We start from the raw sequence: 23,653 nt of genomic DNA on the forward strand, positions 1-23,653 counted from the left end.
CAGCTCATGACCAGGTGATGTGACTATACTTGATCTAATTACTGGAGCTTTGAATTGTTTCCTATTTCCCCTTTCTAAGATTGTGATTTTTTTATTTATTATTGTGAATGTAGCAACCAGAAATACAGTTATTTATGCGAAATAGTCTAGTGATAGCAGAACTACTGATTGGCACTTTCTGTATCATCCTTGTTAAAACTCAGGAACCAGAACTAAGAACTTCAGACTAAATATTCGTTTAGGTGTTAAATATGGAAAATGAAGGCGGGGGAAGTCAACCATCTATGAGTAAAATGTTAATATCTCTCCCTTTAAACACAGTGAAGCCTTGCTTATGGCACATCAAGGAATAAAGCTTTTGTTTTTATATAAACCCTGTTTATTTTTTAAAAATCTGATTTTATATATTTTCAGAGATTGCTGATTAAGATGCTTTTAAGTAATCTAAATCTTTTCTGTTCTGGGAATATGAAACCAATCCAAAACCCAGGTGTTTTTAGTTTTTTGGGGGGGTTTTTTTTGCACACAATGCAGAAATTGCTCCTCTGGCCACTTAAGCAATTTGAGCTCAATAAAACTTTCTTTATGTATGACCTGGCTAGTTCATCCCTTAAGGCATCAAATTGTATTGGACTTTTTAAAATTCATAATATAGTATCAGGAACTTTGGGGAAGATAATGTTAATATCAAATGGCTAAAAAAATGAGCTTTGGAATCAGTATAAGATCATATATTTGAATTCTGGCACTGCTTGCTGTTTGCTAGTTGTGGCTGGACAGTGACTTATTCTCTCCAAATCCTAGCTGCCACATCTGTAGAAAAGAAGGAAATATCTGTATTTTCATGGTGGACACAAATATTAGGTAGAATGCTTGGCAGAGCACCTCAGTGCACGACATGATATCATTGTAACAGAATGTGTGCGGTATTGGGTTTGGCACTCCAGTACGCTGGCACCAAAATGTCACTGCCTTGGGTGGTATAATGCCTGTATGTCAACTCATCTGTCAGTAGGTTTATCTACCCTACTTGATTGTCCAGTTCCTCTCCCCTTCCCCTCTCCTCCCTCAGACTTCATCGTCCTGAGTTCTTCCATCCTCACAAAACACAAAGCTGATTTGTGGATCTGGCTGGAAGAGCCCTGTGGAACTGATGAATAAGTCTGCCAGCTAAGGGTGTAGGTAGAGGGCTGCTAGGAAAAACTAATGGCACAGCCAGGGGCAGGTACCGAAGGTGCTACCCAAAGCCTGAGGTGCTAAGACGAAGGTACTGAGCTTGAAGGACAGGCAGAGCCAAGACTGGCCAGAAGGACCAGATAGGATGCCTCTAAAAAGGCTGGTATTTTGGTTTATTAATGTTTTTTATTTATTTTTGAGACAAAGAGAGACAGAGCATGAGCAGGGAAGGGGGAGAGAGAGAGGGAGACACAGAATCGGAAGCAGGCTCCAGGCTCTGAGCCATCAGCACAGAGCCAGATGCGGGGCTTGAACTCACAGGCCGTGAGATCATGACCTGAGCTGGAGTCGGATGCTCAACCAACTGAGCCACCCAGGCGCCCTTGGTATTTTGGTTTAAAGAAAAAAAATCAGAGTCATTTGTCTTAAGATCAAAGTTTAAGGACTCAGAAATTCAATTTAAGGTGACATACTCAACCAAAGTCCACTGCCAGAGAGTACACAGTACATTTGGATTTTGAACTGAATAAAGGTATGTTCATGTAGAAAGGGTGTTTTTCTATACCTCTGTAATCCCTGGGAGCAGAGGAAACAGACAGTGTGCACAAAAAACAAGGCTCTTATTCTGAGAGTAAGTCTTATTCAAGTGGAAACACATTTTGGACAAGCAGAATCTGACCATGATAGCAGTGAACTTAACTCAGGGAACTAGACCAGAATTCCCATCTATCCCATGTAACTGAAATAGAGGAACAAATGGAAACGCTTGCTTGGAGCTCTTTTTCAAGGAAAAAGGCAAAAAGGTTTCTGCATCGACACACACACAAGTTTACAAAGTCTGCCTAGAGTTATCAAACCAGAGATGGGTTTGTTTGAAGATAGAGTCTGAATGAAATATTAGAAATGACTTATACTTATCTCCGGAACATTTCCCAACTCATAAATGTACTTATTTAACAGCTGTGAAAAATTGCAGAAAAATATCAGAATTTAATGATGACACAAAACTTTACATGACCTTTAATTTCTTTTCTGCTTTTTAAGCATTGAGTTTTATGCAGGGTTTAGTTTCTTTTTTATATTTTTTAAATGTCTATTTATTTTGAGAGAGAGAGAGAGTGAGCAAGGGAGGGGCAGAGAGAGAGAGGGAGAGAGAGAATCCCAGCGCAGAGCCTGATGTGGGGCTTGAACTCATGAACCATGAGCTGAAACCAAGAGTTGGACGCTTAACCAACTGAGCCACTCAGGCGCCCCCTCTGAAGCTTTTTCAGTGTGTTGAGCTCTTTGCTCCTTCAGTAGACGGCCCCAGACTGCTGTCTTGTTTTCCTTTAAGTTCTTGTCTGCTCTTTCATGCGGTTTCTGTCTCCTGCCTTTCCGTTTTCTTCTTTGTTGTCAGTTGTTGTATCACATTGCCGTCCGTATGCAAGTCTGTAACAGCCCTACACTCTGGACTTTGTCAACCTCTGGAATGTGATCACACCTCTGAGACAAAGCAGTGAGCTTGAAGACCAGACAACCAAGCTTATTAAAATTGTATGCGACGTAGGAGTAAACAGCCCCTGAGTGTGATTCACACGTGCAGAGCTTTGAGGGTATACAGAAATGTTTGTAGTGAATTTTGTGACCTCCATTGGGTTGCGTTTTGGTTATCCGTGTGTGAGCGGTTCATTGCCCGTATTCCCATTGTGTTTTCTTATTTTGAATTTCCAGGGAGTATGATGACGTTCTTGGAGAGCCCTCACTCACTATATGATTGTATCTTTTACGACCACTCTTCAGTACTTGCAGAGTACCTTCATATACATTACCCAAATTTTAAAACTATATGATTAGATATATCATGCTATTATTTCTTCTTATTCTCATGGCTTTTCAAATACTTTTATATTTTGCATGGGAATGACACATATTTTCAAATGCATGCATTTTGTATGAGGAAAATTGACCGTGTCATGTCTGAGTCATTTAATGCCTGTGTCACATGTAAATGAAATAGGACCACATAAAGTGCTGTGAAGAATAAGTTATCCACTTTAGTTTTTCATATATTTCTGTGTTTTGTGGACTTCCCCATCTGTGAACCATCTCATGTATCGACAAGTTTTATTTTTTTTAAAGAAGTATATACTTAGTGTACAGTGAATATCATTTAAAGAAGTTTTTTTCTGTAATTTAATTTTGATCCTGATTTTCCATCTGGTCAAGAGGAAGATACATTCAACACCAGTCCTTTGGAGTCTTGAGCAGTGCAGCCCGTTTGGGGAAGGGCCCTGAATCATCATGTCAGTCACCTGGCCACACTGCCTCTCTTGGAGGGACCTGTTATCCCAGCCCTCACGTGCCCTCCAGGTTCATGGCTCTGTAGGTCGCCTTTAGTGCCCACTGCATGGGAACCACTGGTAAGGTGCAAGAGCCCCATGCTAGACTGCTACCTCCTGGGCGTACTTAGAAGCTCTGTCCTTGTAGACCCTACTCTTGCTGGGAGCAGAGTGCGACTCCGTGACTCAGAGACCTTTCTCCTCTCTTCAGTTCTGGGAAGTCTTTGTTAATCTGGGGGAAATTCCTCAATCCTCAAACTCTGTTCTCAACAGATTTAGGGTTTTGTTGTTGCTATTGTTTTAACAAAACTAAGGAGCATTGGCACAAACCTTCCCTTAGGTGAGGAAGCCCACATAATGCAGCCCATTTAAATGGTAGAGTATGGGGCGCCTGGGTGGCTCAGTTGGTTGAGCGTCCAACTTCCACTCAGGTCATGATCTCACACTCAAGGGGTTCGAGCCCCGCGTCAGGCTCTGTGCTGACAGCTCGGATCCTGGATCCTTGCTTCAGATTCTGTGTCTCCCTCTCTTACTCCCCCCGCCGCCCCCCCCCCCCGCCTCATACTCTGTCTCTCTCTCTCAAAATAAATAAATATAATAATAAAAATTTTTTAAACAGTAGAATATAGGGACAGAACGCAAATCTCTTTTAAAAACTATAGTTAAATAGTAAGTTGCAGAGGTAGTGAAAAAACAACTGGATAGGCCACCTCTATTCAGTGTTATTTTCACTGAGACCAAACTTATGTATCTAAGTCTCTGTTTCTGTAAATCATTGAAGAATATTTGTTAAATGCATTGACATTTTATTGAGTGATCTTACTATCAAACAGAATATAACATTTTTAAAGTGTTATGTAAATGTTCTAATTTTGTTTTGTCTTATTTTACCTAAGAACACTGGAACTATTTTGGGGCCGATGAGAATCTTGGACCAGTGGCTGTGAGCATTCGGAGGGAAAAGCCAGAAGAGACGAAGGAAAATGGATCTCCCTACAACTACCGAATAATTTTTAGAACCAGTGAGGTAAGTTGCAAACCAGAAAGATTGAGACTTGATTGGAGTGAGGAAAAAATGGAGTGGTCGCAGTAGCAAAGCAATTAAATTTAATAGCAGATAGTTACAAATGCCTTTGAATAAACAAAGGCCCCTTTCATTCATTCCGGTGGTGATGGGGGTGGACATAACGGTTAGATTTGGATCCTTCCTTTCCATGGAGCTCTGGATAGATGCAATAAATGAATGGGAGTTTTGATGCAGAGAAAGATACCTCATTTAAGTGTGGCCCTAGGAAATTGGAGCCCTCAGAATTCCAAAGTGGATATTGCATATCCGGCTCAGGGGGCCGGAAAGCCCTGAGCCAGCTTGAGCCAGGGGCCTTACAGATGAGAGAGGGTCACCCAAAGAGTAAACTCACTCTTACAAAGTGTTGCTTAGGCCAGTTCTTGACCCAAGAAGAGGGAAAGGCTCTTTTCTTCTTCCATTTTGCTGTCTCTTGGGCCTGTTACCTAGGCCTTTTGGAGACGGAATGCAGACCAGTCAAACCCAGGGCTATCTAACTGCACATTGAGACAGGCTCTTGGAGCTCCTTAGGAATCTAGGCACACATAATATGTGAGTTTTTATTTTAAAATGAAATTCAGGTCAGAAAAGAAAAGGAAAAATAAAATAGCTAACAGAGCAGGGTTTTTTTTGTTGTTGTTGTTTTAAACCTATGAACAAGTTTGGGACAGTGGTTTGCTTTCTTTGTAAATATATATATATATAGTTGTGCCAGTTATGAATTTATTATTGCCTCCCTGCACCAAATTCACTTTAGGACTGTTGTGAGGCATTAATGCCTAATACTCCCCTGAGGTATCTAGAAAATAATGGGTTTGAAACTAGTTTAAATAGGACAGTTAACCTCTTTCCCCCATTGAATACAAGGCATGTGTCAGGGGTTGGCTTCACTTAGTAATTGTTCCTCAGCTTGAACTCGGGGGAAATTAAAACTAGGATTTTTAAAGGCACAACTTCCATTTCTCATGTGTGGTACGCGGTGGCCAGAGAGGATTGAAGCGCTCTCTTGCCCTAGTGTACTTTCTCTCCACACCAGAGCTAATCGCTAAGCAGGGTGAATGCTTTTGTTGAACGTAGAAAAGCACGGAGAACACGCTGTTCTTGAAGTTGGACGAGGTGGTTGCCCCTCTCTGGCTTCTTGGATCTCTGTGACCCTGTTACCTTACTTCAGGTGTTTTTGCCTTCCTGTTCTTACCTGTTTCCCTCCCAAGGCCACCCCCGTTTCAGCCCCCACCATGTTCTTCCTTTTCTGTTTTTCATCCATTTAAATACCTCTTCTCGCCACTGTCCTACCGTCCTTCACGCCAGAGGTCAAAGTTTTCTAAGTGAGGGATTTCTTTCTCCCATCTGGTCACTTCGGTCATTGGTCTCCATGACCATCCCTTCCAGCTTGCCTCGCCACATTCCCTCTCTCCCTGCAGCGTTAACTGCTATCCTGAGTTCATGTGATCCCTCTGCCATGATCGGTGGCCCTGTCCTTTCATCCCTCACTCCCTGGGCCCAAAGTGTTCAACCTGCACCTCCCCCTCCTTCCCTAGACTTGCAGCCGCTAGTCCTTCCCTTTTCCGCTAGCCCGTCTGGCGAGCCCTTCGGTCCACTGACTTAGCCTGTGATTGGGACATCCAAGTCAACTGTTACTTGTACTTCAAAACACCATCACCGCTTGCTTTTATGTTCAAATTAATGTTTAGCTGACAACTCTATTATTGAGGGGGTTCAGGCCGGAAACCTTAAAGTCACACTGGACTCCCCTCCCTGCCTCCTGCCCCCACCCTGGCTGTCAGCAAAACTGGTTGACTTTGTTTTCAAGATATGCCCAGATGTCAACCCCTTCTTCCATCCCATCACCTCGGCCTGGGCCAGGCCACCACCATTTTTCACTGAGAACCTTTCTTCCTGCCTCTGCCCTTAATCCCTGCATCCTTTCAGCCCAGGAGGGATCCTTCCGAAGTGCAAACCGGATCTGTCATTCCTCAGTTCAGAATCCTTTAGTGGCTTCCCATCTCGTGAGAAAAAACCAGTCAGTGTCCTTTGCTAATTTAGGAGAGCATCCGTTCCCTTGGTCTTTCCAGCCACGCTGGCTTCCTTCCCCTCTGGGCCACCTTGACACCTCTGCCTCGGTACTCGGCTGCTCCCTATTCCTCTGTCCTGCTGTGTTCTTCCCCTGGCATCCTCCTGACTGGAGCTTTCTCATTTCCTTCTGACCTTGACTCCTAAACCACAGGGGCCTTCCCTGGCCACTGGATCTAAAATTTCTGCTCCCACATATCCCATTTCACATCTGATGTGAGGCTTTCTTTTTTCACGAACATTTAATACTACCTCACCCACTGTACTTGTTATTTTGTTTGTTTTCGGTCTCCCCCACTAGAATTTAAGCCCCGTGGGGATGGGGACTGTTGTCTGAGTTGTTCACGATGACATGGCTGATGCCTAGAATTGTACAGCCGTGCTCTCCCTTCCCCTCTGTCTCCTTCCTTCATTCTCTTTCCTTCCTCTCTCTCATGTGTATTTAATGGAGTGCCCCTAGCTTTCGTGGAACGTTTTCCTTTCCGGTGAAAGTAATCCTTAAATGTGGTTTAATGGTACTATCTTAATGAGGCTTTTCATACAAAGAAACTAACAGAAGTCCTCTGATAGAACCCTCTCTCGAGGTCTGTCCCCACCTGACAGGCATGTTGGTCCTTCCTCTTTCATTTCAATAGAAATCATCAGCGCACAACACAAACAGAAAAACATCAACGTGTTTGTAAAGCTGACAGTTTCTGGAGAAAACCTTGTGACACGTGAGTGTTTTTAAGCAAGGTACACAGGGACTCCTAAGGCCTCTCGCCTTGTTTCTGGAAATCATTAACAGAAATATCAGTAATGCTAGTGATCCAGTTATAAAAAATGAGTCATGCTTTTTCTCCTCTGCTTTGGCTTCCTGGAGGTGAGCTGCAGTCTTCCCTGTGCTACAGGATTAGCATTCCCGGGCTTGGTTTCTCAGCTGAAAATACTTGGAGCCTCTGTAGCTTCCGGGCTCCAGGCACGTTACCTCAGGGACAGAGGAGCACGGTACCTGGGTCTTCCGGCGGTTTCCCATAACTCAAAACACAATCAAGCAAACAAATCCGAGAAACCATTTCTGTCAGATTAGGTATTAAGTCATAGGAAAATGATGGGTTTTTACACAAGTGTTACTTGAAACCGAATTATTTATAAATGAAAGAAGAGATACTGATCACGTGAATAGGACCTTGTTCTTGGATTGAGAGCAAGATGTTGGTCAAGTTTGCTTTTCCTGCCCTCCTCCCTCTTCTGCATCATCTGGCAGATGTTAGAGGTTTTGCTTCCCTGGTGGTTTTTCCTTTGGCCTCCATTTTGCTGCTAGACGCGTATCATGCCCTCTTTGCCTGATTCCCGGACGCTTGCAGCTTCCTGCTCACCGTATGGTCTGCCTGCGGCTTCTTCCTCTGGCTTCTTCCTCTTGCGGTTCCTCTTAAGGGACGCATCACCCGCCGCACTCAGACAGGGTCTGAGGTTGCCCCTGGGAGCCTGATGGGTGCACACGCCCGCTCTGGGCTCTCCCCACCCTGCCTTTGCGCTGTCGTCAGCTCTGTCTGCGCCATAGCCGTGGCTCCTTCACGCCCACGCCCCGTGCTCTCTCATCTCCGTGCCTTTGCTCTCTGACATTTTCCAGAATCCTCCCCAGGTTTCATGGTGCCTTTTCAGTGCCACCTCTTCTGTGAGGGCCTTTTCTTGTGCTCTGAGCCATGATGCTCCCTTTTCTGCCTTTGGACTCTCTTGGGCCCCGAACTTGTTACCCTTTCCCAGTAAATACAGCCTTCCGAATTCGCGGTTGTGTGTCTCTTCCCTCGCACGCACGTGCCACACCTGCCTGTCGACACGCCCTCCTCTGTTAGCTCCTGTCACTCCCGTGTAACCTACAGGCTTCATGGAAAGGGGTTCAGTGCAGTGGGGCTTCTTTCGTAGGTCACATACAGTGTTTACGTTACGTTAACAACTTAGCCACACGACACCTTTTGGGAATTGCGACCGCTTTGGGCTTCTTGTTTACTCCAACAAATCGTCGTTACACGGGGAAATTTCTTTGCTTCTGTTTATTTCATAATAATGGAAAGTGTTTCTAGAAATAAGGGGAAATCTAAAGTAATTTGCAGTGCTGTAGACTCTGCTGCTGTACTAACCACAGTCGTTGTCTTTTTGTAGCATTTGGGGATATAAGTAGTTTATGCTTGTCCATGATATGTTATGAAATTTAAAACTTGACCCTTATCTTTTGTAAATCAGAAAGTTATAACATGTAAATCCTGAGCATTCTTCAGATGTTTCTCTGGGATATCTTCTTAATTTCCTGGTTAGTGACATTTTATAAGCCATATAAAGGTCTAGATCTTACTGAGTTCTTGAAGGAAATACTTTATTTGGCTTTAAAGTAGATATCCTTGGAAGGCTTGACTCTGAGTTCCCTTGGGCTTGTCTGGGTCTTCTTGAAAGTGTTGGCCTTGGGGCACCTGGGTGGCTCAGTCGGTTGAACGTCTAACTCTTGATTTCGGCTCAGGTCATGATCCCAGGGTCATGAGATCTAGTCTGGCATGGGGCTCCATGATCTAGTCTGGCATGGGGCAGCATAGAGCCTGCTTAAGATATTCTCTCTCTCTCTCTCTCTCTCTCTCTCTCTCTCTTTCTCTCTCTGTCTCCCCCCCTCCCTCTCTTCCCTTCTCCCTTTCTCCCCTTCTCTTCCTCTGCCCCTCTCCCCTGCTCATGCACATTCTTTCTCTTTCTATAAAAGAAAAAAATAGGGGCACCTGCGTGGCTTAGTTGGTTCAGTGTCAGACTTCGGCTCAGGTCATGATCTCACAGTTTGTGGGTTCAAGACTATGTTGGGCTCTGTGCTGACAGCTCAGAGCCTGGAGCCTGCTTCTGATTCTGTGTCTCCCTCTCTCTCTGCTCCTCCCACACTCATGCTGTCTCTTTCTCTCTCTCTCAAAAATAAATAAACATTAAAAAAAAAAAATTAAAAAAAAAAGAAAACAAAGTGTTGGCCTTGTTTTTCATATACAAAGTATCTAAGCCTTTGAGAAGTCATTCCCGGCTCCTCGGGGGCATCTGAGTCCAGGCCTTCAGAGCATGTGATGTATTTACTCCTCTCCCACACCGAGAGAGACCTCACTGGAGCACATGTCTGTTTTTCAGCTCATGACCCTGAGAGGTTCAGTCCTGGAGGATGCCATTCCCTCAACGGCGAAGCACTCAACAGCCAGAGGGCTGCCCCTGAAGGAAGTGCTGGAGCACGTGATTCCTGAGCTCAACGTCCAGTGCCTGAGGTTGGCCTTCAACACTCCCAAAGTCACAGAGCAACTCATGAAACTGGACGAACAAGGGGTAAGTTTGGCTTCTGGGGGAAGACGTTCTTGTCGCTCAGTTTTCCCGCTAGGTGTCCAGAATACGGAACTTAAGGTTTCTTTTTTGACCCGTTAAACGGATGGCATTTATTGCAGAGCATGGTCGGTCTCTTTGCAATTACGCATTTTCTGTTTTCCTAACTCTCTGAACTCTGAACATTCCTTATCTGATGAAATTTTCTGTGTCAGAATCGATAAATAGGGTTCTTAAACTGTGTTCAACTCTTTTGGTATAAAATCTTCCATAAATGCAGTGAATTTTTCAGGGATTCTAAGAATAAGTAGTAGCAATAAGAGTAATATATTCACCAGGCTCTGTTTTCAGTGCCTTCAATGTTACCCCATTTCATCTCCCAACCCTATGAGACTGGCACCATTAATGGAGACCTTGTCTCCATTTTAGAGATGAGGAATCTGAGGCGTAAGGAGATGGAATAGTAGGCCCAAGTTCACACAGTTAGTAAGTTCAGAGCCTGTACTGTTAGCCACTGTCCACAGTACAGCTGTTCTTAAAAGCTTCAGTTTTTAAAGCCTATTTATACCACCAAAGATGTTTTCTAGCCAAGATTTCTAAATACAGAATTTTAAAAATTTGTGTCCCAATTAGTAACAAAATGAAAATGCTCAGGATTTTCTTACTTCTATGCTTCCTGTACTTCCTGTGTGGCCATTTGGTCAAGATGCAGCTGGGCGATAGGACAGTCCATACAGAGGCAGCACAAGGGTAGAGAATGAAAAATTATGATCTCGCAAATCCACTAACCAGGGAGCGGGCCCACATTCTGCTTGGAATAATTTGAACATCTGGGCTAGTTTTGTTAGATGTTTTATTTATATACTCTGACTCTTTGAACGTCCTTGAACCGTTTTAGCCATATTACATCCTAGTAATATGAGTGATCATAGCTTTATTATTGCATTAAAAAAAACACCCTCCAAACAAAATCGGTCCCTTTATTGAATGCCATTTTATGAGCTAATTTTGATGGTATCTCCTTAATTAACCAAAAATTCCAGCGTTATTAAAATGAATGGGAATTTTAAAAAATCTGTCTCAAGGTGTGTTCTTTTAATTCAGCTACTAGGGATATATTGGGAACCAATGGTTGGACACAGCTTTTCTCATCATGACTCTCTCTCTTCATTCGTTTCACTTGTGAGAAAGGCCAGCTGATGTCTGTGCCACGCGTGGACCTCCAGCAGGCTGTGCATGTCCACGTTTATAACATGGAAACAAGGGAGCACTTTGAATGTGTCAGAAGACTGCTGGTGCACTAGTGAGCTTAACTATTTGGGGGCTGTTTTCCAGTAAGTGTTCTGAAGATTCAGTCTAACAAAGGAGGAATAGAGAAAATGAGGATTAGGCTCCACTGTGTGGATTCAGTCTTTTCAGTGACCATGTTTTTCAAGGAGAATACACTAAAAAAAATTTTTTTTTAATGTTTATTTATTCTTGAGAGAGAGAAAGCATGAGCAGGGGAGGGGCAGAGAGAGGGGGAAACACAGAATCCAAAGCAGGCTGCAGGCTCTGAGCTGTCAGCACAGAGCCCGATGCTGGGCTTGGACTCACGAACTGTGAGATCATGACCTGAGCCGAAGTTGGATGCTTAACCGACTGAGCCATCCAGGTGCCCCAAGGAGAGTCACATTTAGACACTGATAATGTAATCACAAATTGAACATTCTAAATCCTACATTAGAACAAGTTATTTTGTGGGACCGCTAGCCCATGTTATGCCCTCTCTTAGTGATGAACCATTCCTAATCCCATCAACTCAGAAAAAATAAGACCACTGTACAGTGAGTTCAACTTAAATTGATTTAATTCATAAAACTGTCCATTCTAAAATTAGGGCTTCTTATGCTTAGCGGGTATTAAAATAATCCTTTCCTTCATAAATTATTGATGATGATATATGTTAGTTGTTTTCTGTAATGCCTTTCCTCTGCGAAATTAAAATTTGGCAACCGATGGGCGTCTCCCCAGTTTTATTTTGGAAATTTTACTAGGCAGTAGAACCTAAAACTTTAAAGCCTGATCTTCCATATATGCAATTCTAAATCTGAACTAAGGGGCACCCCCCTTGGCCTCTGTCTTTTCATTTATGTCTCCATAGCATTCAAAGCCAGGATTGTGCTGGTAAAAAGCACATGATATGCATACTTAGGCGTTTAGTCTGGGGAGTTCTTTTTTTGGTAGGAAATCTCATTAATGCCTTGGAATCATTTCGAGAAAATGATTATTTTGGTGCCTTGTACATATACAGATTTCTTTTAAAAAATGCATGTAAGTGCAGTAGATTACACATTTGAATCATTGCAAAACATTTTGTTTCCATCCTTGTCATCATTTTTAAAAATTTCGTGCTTTGTACATCCTTACATTTAAAAAGATTTGTAGAGTGATACCAAGAAATTAGACTCACTGAAAAGAACTTCTAGATCTCCCTTTAAGTTTTATTTAAATGATTGCTTTAGTAGCTTTTTTCCTTTAAACAGCTTACATAATTATGCTTGGAAAAAGAAAACATTGTTTGCTTGTTTCATTGTGGCATTTTGCCTTTCGGATCTCTGTTGCTTTATTTTCTCATTTTACCACTTTTAAAAGCCGAAATGAATAGAAGGACGAATTAAAATTATGTCTGTAATATGTAAAAGAAAGCACTTCACAAAAATATAAAAATGTGTTCTTCATTTGACTAGACTGATATGTTTGCAGGAACTGAAGAGGCATTTTAATTCCTGAAGTTTTAGAAATGAATGTATGCTTATCCCAGTTATGTATGTGGTTTATCCAAGCTTTTACATTCTCCTCCCTGATACTTTTCTGGGCCTTTCGCTATTCATTAATGTCCACGTCCATCATCCTGTACAGGGCAGTGACCTACCAGTGATTTCACACTGTCACGAGTTGGGAACAGTGTGTGACTTAAGAACATCTGCATCAACTCTGGACTTAGTTTATCGGTCATGGTTCTAGATCTTCACTTACTAGATAATTGAGAGCATCACTTATGATAATAACAAATTAGATCAGCATGTGTGTTTACTTATCACACTTCCATAAGCACTTCACCACACTGCCTGATTTACTCGTCCTAGCGCCTTGCACGGAGGTTCTAATTATTGGCCTGGTTTATGGTTGAGAAGATGGAGAATGTCGAAGTTCTCAGTGCTGTTTTCAAAACCCTCAGTAGTCCTGAACGCTGGGTACACACATTTGCATAATGCTACCTTTCGTTTCTAAGATTTGCAAGTTATATTTTTTCAGGTCTTGAATTATTTTGATCCTCAAAACTATGCTGTAAAATATCAGGAATTTCATTATCCAAGCCAGCTTTTTAATAATATAGCCGATAGTTACTTATCAATTTGCCGGATCAGCGCCATTTTTCTTCATCAGTCATTTAAAAAGCACCTTCATTTCACCTACTCTGTGCAAGGGGAATGAAAAGCCACCATGCCGGGCACATGGTGAGCCCTGAGGAACTCTTAGCTGTGGTTGATAACGATAAAATAATAAAACTTGCTAGTAGCCCTTTACATGCGCCATCTCATTGAACATTTGCAAGCATCCCATGAGAGAGCTGCTGTCATAGGTAGTATAATATGTTATGCTTACTGTCATAAGTAAGCACAACTGTTTCAAATCTAATAAATGCTCATTGAGTAATCACTCTTGGCGGATTGTTAAAGACTATGGAGAGTAAATGGGCTAGTAAGACACAATCCTTCCCCATGAAGGAGACAAGGTCATCAATTACTGTAATGAAAGTCAGGTTTAATATAATGAGTGTAATAAAAGAACGGCAAACAAAGAGCACTGGAGGTGCAAGCCAACAGGGCCAAGTCATGATTGGTTAGGCCCATTTCCAAGATGGGCCATGGAAGGGAAGAGGATTTCATCAGGCCAGAGAACAAGCAATGGGGTGGTCTAGATTCAGAACAAAAAGCACAAAACACAGAGGGATGAAAGCACAGTGTGGTTATGGCAGCAAGCAGTCTTGCGGAACAGGAGCGTAAGGCACATGTAAGAGAGTAATAAAAATAGATACTTTTTATTGGGCAGTGACCAAGCTAGGTACCATGTGAAGCAGTTTACATGAATTACTTTAATTAATCCTCAGAATCCTTTGATGTCAGTGCTTTTATTGTTCTTATTTTACAGACAAGGACGCTAAGGCACAAAGATGCTGAAAGACCACACCAGTCACAGTTAGGATCTGGTGGAGGCGGGTTTTAAATCCAAGCATTCAGACTCCACAGCCTCCCTTCTTACCCAATGCACTAAATACCCCATCCTCCTTTTCTCTCCCCTTGAGTGGGAGAGGAAACTGGAAAGATGGCTCTCAGCATTATTGCTGCTGGCTTCAGTGCCCCGTATTAAGTAGAACATGTTAAAGTACTATAGCCAGTTTGCAGTAGAGAAAATTGGTAGTCCTGTTTTCATTAGGAGATGTCAAGTTTCATGTATGTGGTAGTGGTTTTCCTAAATGAGTATCTCCACTGTTTTTCTAGGTAATTATTAAAAGTGCAAAGAAATGAAAATATTTTTGGGGTTTTCTATTCCTTAAAGTCTTACCTTCAAGTTATTGACATTGAAGGGGAAAGGTGATCATCTCTAATTAGGTTTGCAATATTTATCTGAAGAACAAATGTTAAGAAGCAATGTTTATTTGATCACAAATAGCACTGATTCCTTGATTAAGGACACGGGTGAAATTTGCTGCTGACTTCGCCTGTTCATTGCCATGTTGCATTATTTTATTGAGGATAAATGAGTTTGACCAGCTGTTTTCTTCTTTGATTCAGGCAGCAAGATTTAAAGAAGGAACCATAAAGAAAACATTTTTCCCAAGACCCATTTTGTATGAATGAGGCTGTGGCAGAACAGTTGCCATTCCTGAAATTTTATCCTAGATTATGATAACAGCTAATGCACAAACTAAAGTTCAGATGGCCACACATTGGTTCTAGACAATTCATGGGTCTGTACGTACATCATCAGGAAGGAAATATACACGACAGTTGTCAGGTCAGTGGAAGAAGGCAGTGTGGCATTATCGGTAGCTTTATCTTGTCTGTTCACAAGTGATGATTACTCTGCACTGGCTCCTCCGTGCTCTTTTGCCTGGCTAAGGCAGGGATGGGTGGCTTGTTGGGAACCTTTCCAGTGGTAGGGTTCTGTGATTAACACAACTGACAGCAGTGGCATTTAGAAGACATGTGGCTGTGGAACAACCGCGGTTTGCGGTGGTGGAGTTCCGCGTGGCAGTGACATGCAGTGAGGACCCTTTGGTTCACAGTCCAGAGAGTGCAGCTGTTTCAGGCTCAACTTTGAATTGTGGATTGTGTCTTAAATTCAGCATTAAATTAAAAATTTGAACTAGTTCCTTTCCCATGGGAATAAACTAGCTAATATCTTCAAATGGTGCAGAAATCCAAGTAATTCTGTTTATTTTGAGGGATCTCATAGTTACCAGTTTTATTAGTTGCTTACATATTCCTGTGTCTCTATACAGCCATCATCAAATATGCATCTAGAGTCTTCTTCCTTAGAATATACAACACGCTCTGGACATTTTCTCTTTTTCACCGAGTAATGTGTTTTGGAGACCTTTCTATGTCAGTATACAGAAAGCTTTCCCATTGTTTCTATGGCTGCATAGTATTCTATTTTGTTTCTGTACCATCGTTTATTTTATCAGGTGCCCTAATGTTGGGCACTTGGATTGATTCCACTCTTTTCCTGTTACAAACAATGCTGTAATGAAGAGCCTTTTTCTGTACAACTGAAATTCATCTTCGTGTCAGATCAATTTAATACCCAATATGAAGCTTTTTATTTTTGTGAGAAGTTTTGCACAACATTAGAGAAGATTATTGCGTGTGTGTATAGAACATGTTATGCCAAAGATAAAAATAGATCAGAATGGCTGTGCACATATATAAATAATTTTGACAGCATCGCAGTCAGATTTTTAAAATAACTTTCCTACCCAGTATCCATTTCATTTTTTAAAAGCAGTTTTATTTTTGTTAGTAATTTCCAATGAGGATACATTTTCTAACATCATATTTTGCTCACAACACTGAATTTTTCCAGTCTCTTTGACATTCTTTTTTTAGGGGACAGTAGAGTGATGAATCTTTAAGAAGTGGTTTAAAAAAGTTGTCATGTTTATAAAGAACAAACCAAAGTAAATGCTGTCTGGGTGAATCATGAGGATTTTTCAAAAAGAACAAGATCTTCATGTCCGGTAATGACACAGTAGTGTGTTGCAGACCAGACCACCCAATGAGAAGAACCAGGAACACTGGACAAAATATTTTAAAAAGTAAGTTTGTAGTTTCACATCTGGAAATACGGGGTATATCTATTTTTTTCCCCTATTCTTCCTGCTAAGTACAGCTAAATGCCTTGTACATTGTATGAAAAGTAAACATAAAATGAATCTTCAGGGTAGAGAGGAGGCAGACCGGCTAAGGACCGTGGGATTTGAGGAACAACACAGTGGTCGTTTGTGATAAAATGAGAATAGAGGGGAACTGGCTCAATTTAATGAAAAACATCTACCAAAAACCTACAGCTTATATCCTCCTTAATGATGAAAGACTTAGTGTTAACACGGCAAGGATATACAGTGTCACCATCGCTATTCGACATGATACTGGAAGTGCTAGGCAGCACAGTAAGGCAAGAAAAGGAAATAAAAGATGTTAGAGAAAGGAAAAAAAATAAAACTTTCCCTATTTCAGGTGGCTTGATAGTCTATGTACAAAGCCCCGAGGAAGCTACAAAAACTTCCTAGAACTAGAAGGTGTGTTCAGCAGGGTTGCGGGATTCAGCATCAACTCACAACAATCAATTTGGTATCTTTGTCGTTTGTATTAGTTGAAGGGTAGTTGACACACAATGTGACATTAGCTTCGGTGCACTATAATGTACGTACTAGTGATTCAGCCAGTCTGTGCCTTATGCTCTGCTCACCACAAGTGTAGCTGCCTACCATCAGTCATCATACAGCGCTGTTACAGCACCATTAACTGCATTCCTTATGCTGTATCTTTCATCCCCATGACTTATTCATTTCACAGCTGGAAGCCTGTACCTCCCACTCCCCTTCATCTGCGTGTCCTTTCCACCCACCCACCCACCCACTCTGGCAACCACCATTTCTCTGTATTTATAGGTCTGTTTCCGCTTTGTTTTAGATTTCACATATAAACAAAATCATATGATTTGTATTTCTCTGACTTACTTCACTTAGCATGATACTCTCTGGGTCCATCTATGTTGTCACAGATGACAAGATCTCATTCCTTTTTATGGCTGAGTAATATCCCATTGTGTGTGTGTGTCTGTGTGTGTGTGTGTATGTGTGTATGTGTATATATATATATACACATATATACATGTGTATATATATGTGTGTATGTGTATGTGTGTATATATACATATATGTGTATATATATGTATGTGTATGTGTATATATACACATATATATACACACACACACACACACACACACACCCCACATCTTCTTTATCCATTCTTCTATTGATGAGTACTTAGGTTGCTTCTGGGTCTTAGCTGTTGGAAATAATGCTATAATAATCACAGGGGTTAATTTATCTTTTTGAACTAGTGTTTTCATTTTCTTTGGGTAAATACCCAGTAGTGGCATTACTGAATCATATGTTATTTCTGTTTTTCATTTTTTGAGGAACCTCCATACTGTTTCCCACAGGGGCTGCCCCAATTTACATTCCCTCCAACAGTGCACAAGAGTTCCTTTTTCTCCACATCCTCACCAACACTTACTAGTTCTCATGTTTTTTACTGTAGCCATTCTGACACGTAATAAGGTAATATTTCATTGTGGTTTTGATTTGCATTTCCCTGATAATTAGTGATGTTAAGCATCTTTTCATGTGTCTCTTGGCATCTGTATTTCTTCTTTGGAAAAATGTCTGTTCAGGTTCTCTGCCCATAGTCGTGCCCCAGTTACTTGTTTGGGGTCATTTTTTCTTTGGTGTTGAGTTGAATATGTTCTTTGTGTATTTGCAAATATATTCAGTAGGTTGCCTTTTCCTTTTGTTGATAGTTTCCTTTGTTGGGCAAAGCCTTTTTGCTTTGGTGTAGTTCTCAGTTTGATTTATTTTAATGAACATGTGGAAGCTAAAATTAAAATACAATACCACTTCTAATCCCATAATAAAAAATGAAATGCTTGGGTATATATCTAACAAAACATGTATAGGACTAGTGTGCTAAAAACTATAAAACACTGATGAAGGAAATTAAAGAAGACCTAACTAAACAGAGAGACATACTACGTTCATGGATTGAAAAATTTAAGATTTTAATGATGTCAGTTTTGCCCTAATTAATATACGGTTAACACGATATTGAAATACCTGTAAGATTTTTTTGTAATTGTTTTGAAATTTATATGGAAAGGCAAAAGACCTAAAATATCTAGAACAATTTTGAAAAAGAAGAATGAAATGGGAGAAATCATTGTATTTGATTTCATGACTTATTATGTGACTACATTAATCAAAACTGCATTATATTATTGGGAGGACAGACTCATAGATCAGTGGAACAGGATAGAGAAACTAGAAATAGCACCCATCCCCACATATATCCACGTGATTTTGACAAAGGTGTAACAACAGTTTGATGTAGGAAGGATAGGCTTTCCAAACAAAGGTGATGGGACAATTAAATATCCATAGAAAAAATAATGATGTTGACCTAAATATTACACATTGTACAGAAATTTATTCAAATTGATCACTGATTGAAATATGAAACTATACAAATTTTGACAGTGATGTAGGAAAAACTTTTTGGGATCTAGGACCTGGTAAAGAGTTCTGAAACATAACACCAAAAACTTGATTCATAGAAGATAACTGAGAAAATGTATTCATCAAAATTAACAATATCATGTAGTGTTTTTTTCCTTAGACATTCGTTGTTTTATGCGTGGTTTGGGGCCTAAGTTCAGCATAAAGTTTCAGATAAAAGTTAGGTGACAAATTAGCCTTGATTTCATGAGGGCTGCAGAAATCAAAAACAGAGTTCAGGGATCACTGAATCTGTAAAACAGTCATTGAAAATCTGGAATGGAAAAACAAAGGCAAAAGTTAAAATTTAAATAGATGTGTTTAAGAGCATATTAGAGCAGAAGAGAAAAAATCATTTCTCTTTTTCTTTTCCTTTTTCTTCTCTTCTCTTCTCTTCTCTTCTCTTCTCTTCTCTTCTCTTCTCTTCTCTTCATGACAACATTTACTGTAAGTGTTCTCTTTAATCTTCATCCCCTAGTTCCCCCTCTACCCCCTCCCAACTCTCCTCTGTTGACTATCAGTTTGTTCTCTGTAGTTAAGAGCTTGGGGGCGCCTGGGTGGCTCAGTCGATTAAGTGTCTGACTTCGGCTCAGTCATGGTTTCACGGTTCATGAGTTCGAGCCCCACATCGGACTGTGCTAACAGCTCAGAGCCTGGAGCCTGCTTCAGATTCTGTGTCTCCATCTCTCTTTCTTCCCCTTTCCCACTTGTACTCTGTCTCTCTCTCTCAAAAATAAATAAACATTAAAAAAAAATGTATAGTTAAGAATCTGTTTCCTGGTTTCTCTTTTTCCCTTTGTTCATTTGTTTTGTTTCTTAAATTCCACATATGAATGAGGTCATGTGGTATTTGTCTTTCTCTGACTGACTTGTTTCATTTAGCATTATATTCTCTAGATCCATCCATGTTGTTGTAAATGGCAAGATTTCATTCTTTTTCTATGGCTATATAATACTTTGTGAATGTGTGTGCGTGTACACGCGCACGCACATGTGTTTATACACATACATACATACACACACATAACGCACACCCCATATCTTTGTCCATTCATCAGTGGATGGGCATTCAGACTGCTTCCATAGTTTGGCTATGTAAATAATGTTGCAATAAACCTAGGGGTGCAGTTACCAGAATAATTTTAACTGAAGAATGGAGACAAAAAATATGAGAAATACAGAAAAGTACCTAAAACACATTGGGCCAGAGTGAAATACATATATATAATGGAATCCCAGGAGGAAACCAAGTAAAGCATTATTTAGAGGACAGAATCAATATTTGGAGAAATACTGGTAGAAGATTTGCAGAACCGATGAAAGACAATGAATTAAGATGGATTTATGGAGCTCTTCCTGCCCTAAGCAAGATGAATACAAAGAAAATTCGGCATATGTCCATCAGAATCAAAATTTCTGAACTTAGAAGAAAAAAGGGAAAAAATCTTAAGTAGCCAGGGGGAAAAAAACGCCTTCAAAGAAGAATAGGACAACTAGCTGTTAAAATCAGCCATTTGATTTTAGGTAGAAGCCTCAGGAGTTTCTAGAGTGCCAAAAGAGTAACTCTCACAATGGATTTTCCCCAATAAAAATATTCTTTAAAGATGTAGGCAAAACTAATTTATAGTTGGGGGGAAAAACTGGTCACTTGAGTTAGTTGATGCAGGGATGGGCTGTACACAGGAACCAGGAAACTTGGAGATGATGGAAATAATTTTATATTTTAATGGTGGTACAGATGTGTTAGAACTCATTAAATCACATGGATGCAGTTAACTGTTCAGAAGTTATATACCAATAAAGTTGACAGAAACTCAAGGGTAGATTTCTTTTTTTTTAATTTGTTTTTTTTAACGTTTATTTATTTTTGAGACAGAGAGAGACAGAGCATGAACGGGGGAGGGTCAGAGAGAGGGAGACACAGAATCCAAAACAGGCTCCAGGCTCCGAGCTGTCAGCACAGAGCCCGACGCGGGGCTCGAACGCACAGACTGCGAGATCGTGACCTGAGCCGAAGTCGGCCGCCTAACCGACTGAGCCACCCAGGCGCCCCAGATTTCTGCTTCCATCTAGGATTAAGAAAGAGGGACTGGATTTACCTTCCCATCTGAAACAACTTTTTAAAAAGTAGGCAAAACAATGAAACCGTGGTTTTTATGACATTGGGCATTAGGCAGCAAAGGACAGTGATCTCTGGGAGCTGGGACACAGATTAAATGAAGGGTAAGGTCACACCAGCTTTCTGCCTAAAGAGTTTGCAGACTGCAGCACAGGGAGGAGCATGGCCGGGCGGGGGCAGGGAATGCCCAAGGAGTCTCCCTGAGTGGAGACTTACAGGTGAGTCCAGGGAAGCCCAGGAGGGGTAAGTGCATGCATTTGAGGAAACTGCTGGAGGAGCCTTGAGAACCCCCCTACAGGTTTAGGGAGGCAAATCCTCAGTCCCCCCACAAAGCCGAGGACAGTTTTTGCATCCACTGGGTCAACTGGAGAACCTCATAGTTCACATGGCAGGGAGTAGTCTCACAGTAGTTTTGCCTCAATAGTGAGTGGGGCAAAATTACCCTCAGATTAAACACTGCTGTTGTATGACCTAACAGTTTAATAAAAAGCAGGAACTGTAGGCATCAAACTATCCCCAAATATCTGTGTCCCAGAATAGCATTCAGGCTTCCTCAAGGCTTCACAGCCCACACTCTGAGAACTGCCTCACAGTAAAGTAAGCACCTTTTAGTGACGGTTTTAAATTTCTGGATTAAATCAGACCCTGTAAAAGTTTTATAAGAATTTAAGAACTGGGTTGTTCTCGTGCTCTTTGCCACCCCAGTGACCTTCCCAAGGCTGTGACAGCAGGCAAGAAGAGGTGAAAATGGCGAACCTCAGACCAGTTCTCTGAGAAGCGGGTTCTTCAAATCTGTTTCTCCTGGTGGAGGGCTCTGACTTTATCATCCCATCTTTCCAGAAACTCAGGGCTATGGAAATCAGATTGCAGTTTTCGTTTCTTTGATTCTGTGTTGAAGTATCCACTTTATCAGAGGAAGTACAATTTTACGTACAGTTGGTCCTGAGCTGTGAGAGCCCGCGTCACTTTCGGCGGATGGTCGGGACACTTTGCTTTATCCAGACACGAGGCCTTCATCTCAGAGACAACCTGTGTCCTGTAGGATTGACCGTGATTCTTTTTTATAGCATTTGTGGAGTGTCCAGACACGTCCATAATGCTCCCTGGCAAGCATGGAATTGTATAGCATGATCCTGGGATTACCCAAAGCAAAAATCCTGAACTGTGGATAAACACAGCGTGTTCTCAGAATGGCTTGTGGTGTCATCATGACTCCGTTTTGAGCATCACATGGAAGTAGTACGTATTCGTATGTGTAAACCCATACGCGTGTGTTTGTGCCCGTCTCACAAAAAAGAGTGCTGTTTTACGTAACCTCCTAACTCAAAACCCCAATCCGCAGCTCTGACTGCATTTACATTTGCTCTTTCCCTTGAAATGTTGCTTGTTACATTTACATAACTCCTCCTCAACAGCTCCTCTCATTCTGGCAGAGAACATGGTTGCTAACTAAGGATTACAGGAGCCTGCGTTCAGAGAATGCCACCTACCTTGACTTAATTGCAGTGGAAACCAAGAATATTGTCACGTTAGAGGATAGAGCAGTGACATTCGGCACAATTCCTAAACGAAGGACATTTGACATTCTAACAGATTTCCTAATCCTCTTAAAGGCTCCTTCTTTTCACAAGCAGCAGACATCACTTGGTTTTCCTGGCTGCCGGTGGAGTTCACTAGAGTATGAGAAATCAGTCAAAAGAAGGCGGCACATTGTCTCATTGTCCTTGGATTCAGCTTCTCCAGTGGTTTGGGGGGAAGTTTCCTTACTTTTCTCTGCAGTGAACTCCTTTCTTACATAAATGAAGGCCTCTGAATGTTGCATAGTGAAATCTTAGGCCTTTATCTGAGAAGTTTTAAAAAGCCATCCACAAATCCAGTGCTCCTGTGATGCTTTCTGTTGAACAGGGTGACTTTGTTGTACATTGTTGCATGAGAAAGGCTGATCCGGGAGGCACAGAGCCAAACAGCAAATAGTCCAAACCCCTTGCTTTCGCCGCATTGCTTTGTCTCTTTGATAGCTCTCCCTGCAGGGAGACAGTAAGGGTCTGGCTGTATTAAGGACTATTTTGTAACTGACATGGAGGCTACCGCTATTTTTTATTTGTTAAGTCTTACTAGGGTAGGTACTCAGATTGATTCTAAAGCCAAGTTGAGGTCTCTACCTGTGGGAGCCCTCCTGCCAGCATTAGCCACATTCAGACATTTGAAGCCGGCCAGCCGAGAGAAGGGCGAAATGTCAGTGGTGTGCACTATTTCGACTTTCCTACGTGTGGTATACAGAAATGAACTAAATCCTAGATGTGCTTTTGTCCATGATGAAATAGAAATGGTGTGATGTCACGTGCTATTTTGAAAATATTCCAGTATCACCGTATCCAGTTATTTGCTAATTTCAGACTGGGAACTTTACCTTCTGCTTGTTGGAGGAGGCGGAGAAAGGTAGAGCCAATTCTGCGCGATTAGAGCACTCCTAGGGAGCTCTCATGTCTCTGGGTCATGTAAAGGCCATGGAGCTTCCTTGTCAACAAGGTTGTGTGCAGTGGAGGGAGGAAAGCAAACAAGAGTTTGTCCCCTGTGACATTTTCCTGTTACTATTCTGAATCATCTGGTTTAGAAAGTTGGAAAGAGTAGTTCAGGTTCACAGTCCCTTATGTAAAACGGTAAGAGCTCGATGCGTTTCAGAGCTCAGAAATGTCCAGAGGATGTATAC

The 23,653-nt window shown here is 41.5% G+C and overlaps 1 protein-coding gene across 12 annotated transcripts in view; it reads left to right on the forward strand.

The window, feature by feature from the left end:
- Nucleotides 1-23,653, forward strand: part of SIPA1L1 (signal induced proliferation associated 1 like 1) — a 362,478-nt gene that overhangs the window by 248,343 nt on the left and 90,482 nt on the right. For all 12 annotated transcript variants that reach the window (XM_030319459.1, XM_030319465.1, XM_030319461.1 and 9 more), the window contains 2 exons: nt 4,391-4,521; nt 9,757-9,945. In XM_030319459.1, the coding sequence (XP_030175319.1) occupies nt 4,391-4,521; nt 9,757-9,945 (320 nt within the window). The remainder of the gene's footprint in view (nt 1-4,390; nt 4,522-9,756; nt 9,946-23,653) is intronic.

Source organism: Lynx canadensis, chromosome B3, assembly GCF_007474595.2.
Source record: "Lynx canadensis isolate LIC74 chromosome B3, mLynCan4.pri.v2, whole genome shotgun sequence".
NCBI classification, from domain to species: Eukaryota; Metazoa; Chordata; class Mammalia; order Carnivora; family Felidae; genus Lynx; species Lynx canadensis.